This window comes from Dipodomys ordii, unplaced genomic scaffold (genome assembly GCF_000151885.1).
Source record: "Dipodomys ordii isolate 6190 unplaced genomic scaffold, Dord_2.0 Scaffold92, whole genome shotgun sequence".
In the NCBI taxonomy this organism is placed as follows: Eukaryota; Metazoa; Chordata; class Mammalia; order Rodentia; family Heteromyidae; genus Dipodomys; species Dipodomys ordii.
Window position 1 is genome coordinate 3,710,972 of NW_012267308.1, and position 7,079 is coordinate 3,718,050.

The following is a 7,079-nucleotide window of genomic DNA, read 5'->3' on the forward strand; positions in this document are numbered from 1 at the left end:
GGCTGAGATCTGAGGATCGCGGTTCAAAGCCAGCCCGGGCAGGAGAGACCGTGAGACTCCTATCTCCAATAAACCACCAGAAAACCGGAAGTGGCGCTGTGGCTCAAATGGTAGAGCGCTAGCCTTGAGCTGAAGAGCTGAGGGACAGCGCCCAGGCCCAGAGTTCAAGCCCCACGAACGACAAAAAAAATTAAATAAAATAGAATTCATAAACTTTTTAAACCATGATAAAGACAAACACAACAAACAAAATCTTGTTTAGTGATTGTGTTATTATTCTCGAGACTTCAGTATTATATATGTGTTTCCTCCCCCGCTCCAGATTTGAAAAGCTTCAACATTCTGGCAGAATCTAAGATGGTCCCTGCCATGTATGGGCTGTGCCGCCTGGGTTAGAGCCCATGGAAGAAGCCAGTCCTGGGGTCACACTGTTAGGGACCCCATGAGAATGTGTTTGGGGGTCAGGGAGAGCAATGTGCCTCTGGCAGCATGGAAGGTGGCCAGATTTCTGCCCCCCCTCCCCCACTGATGAGGCCAGAGGAAGGGCATTTCCCCTGGGGCGGGGTGGCCTGGCTGGCTAAGGCCAGCATAATCTGTCTTTTTCTTTTGTCCCTCCAGGGAGGACCTCAGGGGTGGTGACTGAGCTCTTACCTGATTTTCGGGCGGGGCCCATGGAAGGTATGGGGGTGGGGGTGGGGCGCGTGGCGTCTACTAAAGTTGGATTTCTCTCTGGAGTCCCCTGAACATTCTGTCTTTGGTATTCACCCCAACTCCATCGTCTCTGCTCGCGGTAGACCCTCTTCCCTTCCCCTAACCATACCCCATACTTCTCCTGGCTGGCCGAGGGCCTGGGGTGCATACAGTTTCTTGAGTGACTGGCATTCCTTCCCTTGCCGTCCCCTGTTCTCCAGGGGTGGATGGGGCCATGGCTCTCTGTCGCCTCCTGCAGGCCGGTCTCTCTTCTCTTCTGTGTCCTAGTGACGCCCTCCTGTAACATGGAGGAGCCAGCCTGCATTGGAAGGGCATGGGTTTTAGTGGTGAGGGTAGCAGGTTTTCTAACAGCTTTGCAAATAGTCCCGCTGGTTCTGTGTGTCTGTCCCTGGCCATTCCTGTCCCTTCTGTCCTGGTCTCTTTGCAGGATCTCTTGGATGAGGGCCCACTCTCTTCTTGCTTACAGATTGGCTGTTTGTGGTCGTGGTATGTCTGGCCGCCTTCCTCGTCTTCCTCCTCCTAGCCATCTGTTGGTGTCAGTGCTGCCCGCATACCTGCTGCTGCTACGTCAGATGCCCCTGTTGCCCGGACAAGTGCTGCTGCCCCGAGGCCTGTAAGTGCCCATCTCTCGCACCCTGTATTTGGCCCCGGTGCCAGATTTCACCTGCCACTCCTACTCCTTGCCTGGGGGTGGGGTGGTAAGGTGAGCCCAAGGAGAACCAGGCCCAAAGGACTTCTTGGGTTAGGGCACCATGGTTTAAGTGACAGAGCGTCTGCCTAGCAAGGGAAAAGTCCTGAGTTCAAATCCAAGTACTGCCCCCCCCCCAAAAAAAAGGAGAACCTGCTCATCATTTATTTACTTCAACTTGGAATTTTCATTTTGTTTTTGAGGTTTTTGTTGTTTTGTTTTTGCTGATCCTAGGCTTGAACTCAGCGCCTAGGTGCTGTCCCTGAGTTTTTGTGCTCAAGGCTAATTAATGTGCTACTACATGAAGCCATAGCCTCCATTTCCAGCTTTTTCTGTGATTAATTGGAGATAAGAGTTTCACAGGGACTTTGCTGCCCAAGCTGGCTTCAAACCATGATCTTCAGATCTCAGACTCCTGAGTAGTTAGGATTACAGGCATGAGCCACCGGTGCCTGGCTCTGTTCTTTTTTTTTTGGGGAGGGGGTCTGGTCATGGGGCCTGAACTCTGGGCCTGGACACTGCCCCTCAGCTCAAGGCTAGCGCTCTACCATTTGAGCCACAGTGCCACTTCCGGCTTTTTTTTCTGCTTATGTGGTGCTGAGGAATCAAACCCAGGGCCTCATGCATGCAAGGCAAGCCCTCTACCACTGAGCCACCTTCCCAGCCCTGGCCCTGTTCTTTTAAGAGTGTAATTTCAGCCTGCGCCAGTGACTCATGCCTATAATCCTAGCTACTCAGGAGGCTGAGATCTGAGGATTGCAGTTCAAAACCAGCCCGTGCAGGAAAGATCCTGAGACTCTCATTTCCAATAAACCACTCAGAAAACCAAAAGTGGTACTGTGGCTCAAGTGGTAGAGCGCTAGCCTTGAGCTGAAGAGCTGAGGGACAGCGCCTAGGCCCAGAGTTCAAGCCCCATGACTGACCAAAAAAAAAAAAGAGTGTAATTTCAGCCAGGCACTGATGGCTCAGAATAGGACACACTGGGCTATCTCCTTCCCTCAGAGAACACACTAAACAAACAGGGCACCAGGTGGTGGTAACTCACATCTGGAATCCTAGCTACTCTCAGGAGGCTGAGATCTGAGATTCGAGTTCAAAGCCAGACTGGGCAGGAAAGTCCTGTGAGACTCTTCATCTCCAATGAACCACCAGAAAACCAAAAGTGGAGCTGTGGCTCCATGTGGTAGAGCACTAGCCTTAAGCACAAAAGTTCAAGGACAGTGCCCAGATCAAGCCCCATCCCCACCACCACCACCAAAAAGCGTGTGGGAAGAGCGTATAGCCAACAGTCTTAAGATATTCACAAGAAAGTAAAATCCCCTTTAAAAATCAAATGTTTGCCAGGTACCAGTAGCTCACAACTGTAATCCCAGCCACACAGGAGGCTGAGCTCTGAGGATCATGGTTCAAAGCTAAGTTTCTGAGCAGAAAATATTTGTGAGACTTATCTCCAGCAAAAAAGCTAGGTGTGGCTAACAAGGTAGAGCATGTGAGCCAAAAATCTGGGCAAGGGGCTGGGAAGGTGGCTCAGTGGTAGAGTGCTTGCCTTGCATGCTTGAGGCCCTGGGTTCGATTCCTCAGCACCACATAAGCAAAAATAAAAAAAGCCAGAAGTGGCGCTGTGGCTCAAGTGGTAGAGCGCTAGCCTTGAGCTGAAGAGCTGAGGGACAGTGCCCAGGCCCAGAATTCAGGCCCCACGACCGGACCCCCCCCCCAAAAAAAAAAAAAAGCTGGGCAAGGTTCTGAGTTCAAGTACGCATGCATGCATGCACACACACACCTACCTTTTCCCAGATAAGGAAGTTTATGGCTGAACCTTAGGCCTCCTCTCACACATAAATCTTTTCCCAGATAAGGAAGTTTATGGCTGAACCTAAGGCCAACTCTTACTTTTTCTACTCCAGGCCCACGCTCTTGAGCCACAGCTCTACTTGCAACTTTTTTGCTGGTTACTGGGAGATAAGAGTCTCACGGAATTTCCTGCTGGGGCTGGCTTTAAACAGATCCTCAGGATCTCATCCTTAGGAGCGGCTGGGATTAGAGGCATGAGCCACCATCCCTCCCTGTTATTTCTAATGCCCACAGGAAGTGGCAGCTACCCCCTGCTAATTATACCATGGCAAGTCACTTGAGATAATGAAGGCTTTCTCCTGGGTGGAGTTGAGCGCTGAAGCCTTCAGCTTCTAAATGAAACTAGGGGCACATGGGAGCCTGGCTGAGTCCTCAAGAGGAAGTGATTTGCATAAGCCAGTGACCTTGTCCCAAGCCCAGTCACCAGGAAAGACCTAGCCTCCCACCTTGGGGAGGAAGGAACCAAGGCTTTGCCCTTGAGCTGGGGGGGGGGAGGAGGGAGGGAGGGAGCTGGTGGGTGCTTGGGGGGGTGGCTAGGAGTTGGAACTAGGGGCCCGGGATGAGCCCAACATGGGGGTTACTTGCTGTAGAGGCAGCAGTGGCCCATCCCCTAAAAGCACAGATCTGTCTTTGATAATGTCTTACAGTAGCAATTGCATGGGAAACAGTTTGACTGACAAATGGCAGAATGCCATTGGAATGTCCAGCCAAAGTGTGTGAAGTGAGCTGGGGGGGGGGTGGGCTCCCAGTGCATACCCACCCCTCCCCTTTCTGAAAGCTCCAGGAGTCACATAGGAGGCGAGGGCTTGGGATGCCAGCGACCCTTAGCCTTATGGGGTACTGCAGAAATCCGTAGGAACGGCATATTCTCCAGATCCTAGCACAGCACAGGGCAGCTTGGCTCCTGGATACTTTTTTTTTTTTGGTCCTGGGCCTTGAACTTGGGGCCTGAGCACTATCCTTGAGCACCTCTTAGCACTTGAGCCACAGTGCCACTTCCAGCTTTTTCTGAGTAGTTTATTGGAGATAAGAGGCTCACAGACTTTCCTCCCTGGCTGGCTTTAAAACTGTGATCCTCAGATTCAGCCTCCTGAGTAGCTAGGAATGACAGGCGGGATCTATCGGCTGCCCAGCCTTCCTGGCCGCCTTCTCATGCCCGTTGTGTGCCCTCAGTATACGCCGCCGGCAAAGCAGCCACGTCAGGGGTCCCCAGCATCTACGCCCCCAGCATCTACACCCACCTCTCCCCGGCCAAGACCCCGCCCCCACCACCTGCCCTCATTCCCATGGGCCCCGTCTACAATGGCTACCCTGGAGAATTTGACCGGAACAGCTCAGGTGAGGCCTGGGGGTAGGGTGGGGTGGGAGGGGCTGGGCCCTGGCAAGGGAGGGGGATAGAAGGTCCTGCTCCAGCTGTACCACCCTCAGCAGCCATCTCCCCGCAGTTGGCCATGGCTCCCACGTACCATTGCTTCGAGACACAGACAGCAGTGTGAACTCCGGTGAGAAGCTGTTATCCTGAGGTTGTCTACAGGGAGGGGCTGGGACCCCAGCCATCCTCCCAAGCCAATCGTGTGTGTCCCCCTCCTCCCCCTCCTGTCCCCAGAAGTCCGTAGTGGCTACAGGATCCAGGCTAACCAGCAAGATGACTCCATGCGCGTCCTGTACTACATGGAGAAAGAGCTGGCCAACTTTGACCCCTCTCGACCTGGACCGCCCAATGGCCGTGTAGAGAGGGGTGAGCAGCACCTCTTTCCAACCTGGGGTCTGAAGGAAGAGGGGGAAGGTTGTTACACACCTCCGGTATAGTCCCTCCTTCCCTCCTGTGGTCCCCAGGTAGGGGAGGGGCCAGCGGATGGATCATTCTTGCACAGTACCCACCCTCCTGTGCCCCCCCCACCCCTCCCCATCAGTGACTCCCAGTCCTCCCTTACAGCCATGAGTGAAGTCACTTCCCTTCATGAAGACGACTGGAGAGCCCGGCCTTCCAGGGGTCCTGCCCTCACCCCGATCCGGGATGAGGAGTGGGGTCGCCACTCCCCCCGGAGTCCCAGGAGATGGGAGCAAGACACTGTCCCTGAGCGCCCAGGGACAGGGGGCCGGGGGGCTGGACGGCCTCGGGCTCGGTCTGTGGATGCCTTGGATGACTACACCAGACCCAGCTCTGCTGAATCAGGGAGAAGGTCTCCCCCAAACAGTGGGAGGAGAGGCCGGGCCTATGCCCCCCCCAGGAGCCGCAGCCGTGATGACCTCTACGACCCAGATGACCCAAGGGACTTTCCACCCTCGAGGGATCCTCACTACGACAATGCCAGGTCCAGAGACCGTCCTCAAACTGACCTCAGGTCCCGCCATCCCCGACCCCGAGAGGATGGCTCCAGGCCCAGTGATCCCCAGTATGATGGACGGCTAATAGAAGAGGCCTTGAGAAAAAAGGGGCCAGGGGAGAAGAGAAGGCCTTACAGGGAGGAGGAGGAGGAGGAGGAGGAAGGCTACTACCCTCCCGCTCCTCCTCCATACTCTGAGACAGATTCTCAGGCTTCCAGGGAGCGCAGGCTTAAGAAGGTGAGAGCTCCCCCCCCCCCAGCTCTGGGTCCCTGTGGGTGACCCCTCTTCTCCTTCCCACCCAGCTCACAATCTTCTTTCTCTCTGTTTGCAGAATCTGGCCCTGAGTCGGGAAAGTTTAGTCGTCTAATTTTTTGTTTGTTTTTTTTTTGGTGCCGGTTCTGGGACTGAACTCAGAGCCTGGGTGCTGTTTCTGAGCTTTTTTGCTCAGGCTATGTTCTACCACTTGAGCCACAGCTCCACTTCTGCCTTTTTTGGTGGTTTATTGCCGAAGAGTCTCACAGCCTTTTTTGTCCAGGCTGGCTTTGAACTGCAGTCCCCAGATCTCAGCCTCCTGAGTAGCTAGGATGACAGGTGTGAGCCACTGGTGCCTGGCACTTTTGTGTGTGTGTGTGTGTTATGTAGCTTTTGTATATTTTCTTTTTTTGAGAATATTTGATGAAGTTCTTCACCACCTAAGTCGAATAAAATTTATAAATCACAAGTCTAAGCGTTTTAAGTTGTGGCTGCATTGGGTGAGCCCCAACTCCTAAAAGCTGCTGTGTAGGTGCGACCAATGAAGGCCACGTCCAGTCTGCTCCCCACAGGCTGAGTGAGGGGGGTTCCCCTAAAACAAGAGGAAGTCAAGCGTCCCCGCCCCCCCCATCAAGTCGGTCTGCATGCATCCTGCCGGCTGCTGCACAGGCTGACTACGTATCTCCCCCCCCCCACGCAGCCGTGGTCCCGCCCCCAGCGTGCAAGCCCGGGCCCCGCCCCAACGTGCGCATGCGCCTAGCCTTGCGAGCCCTCCGCCGTCGCGCACGGGCACTTGGGTCATCGGGGACGCGCAGGCGCGCTCCTTTCCACCTCATTCACCCCCCCCCTCCCTCGCCGACCTACTTTACTCGTTCCAAAACCCCGGATGTGCCTCTCTGGCCTTTCCCGCCGCCACCTTTCCCCCCACCCCCATTCGGTTCCCATCACCACCTCAGGGTGTCCCGGAGTTCCAGCCGGGCCCGCGTTCCAACCCGCAGGCAGCGCGCGCCGGGCAAAGGAGGAGGGGGGGGGGCCTGGGGGGAGGCCCGGCCCCGGGTCCGCGGGATCCGTGACAGACAGCGTGCGTGCGTGCGTGCGCGCTCCCGGAAGCGGCGGGGGGCAAGAGTGTAATTTCAGCCTGCGCCAGTGACTCATGCCTATAATCCTAGCTACTCAGGAGGCTGAGATCTGAGGATCGCGGTTCAAAGCCAGCCCGGGCAGGAGAGACCGTGAGACTCCTATCTCCAAT

At 55.1% G+C, this 7,079-nt stretch overlaps 2 protein-coding genes across 3 annotated transcripts in view; both read left to right on the forward strand.

Annotated features, from left to right (window-relative positions):
* Lsr (lipolysis stimulated lipoprotein receptor) overlaps positions 1-6,010 on the forward strand; it is a 14,418-nt gene extending 8,408 nt beyond the window's left edge. Inside the window, exons 4-10 of one of the 2 annotated variants that reach the window (XM_013026231.1) lie at positions 619-678; positions 1,178-1,324; positions 4,424-4,588; positions 4,696-4,752; positions 4,857-4,988; positions 5,187-5,815; positions 5,910-6,010. In XM_013026231.1, the coding sequence (XP_012881685.1) occupies positions 619-678; positions 1,178-1,324; positions 4,424-4,588; positions 4,696-4,752; positions 4,857-4,988; positions 5,187-5,815; positions 5,910-5,945 (1,226 nt within the window). In that variant the 3' untranslated portion in view covers positions 5,946-6,010. The remainder of the gene's footprint in view (positions 1-618; positions 679-1,177; positions 1,325-4,423; positions 4,589-4,695; positions 4,753-4,856; positions 4,989-5,186; positions 5,816-5,909) is intronic. The other variant, XM_013026232.1, reaches the window with a different exon arrangement.
* A 361-nt stretch (positions 6,011-6,371) lies between these two features.
* Positions 6,372-7,079, forward strand: part of Usf2 (upstream transcription factor 2, c-fos interacting) — an 11,991-nt gene continuing 11,283 nt past the window's right edge. The window contains exon 1 of the mRNA XM_013026172.1: positions 6,372-6,387. Coding sequence (XP_012881626.1) covers positions 6,372-6,387 — 16 coding nt within the window. The remainder of the gene's footprint in view (positions 6,388-7,079) is intronic.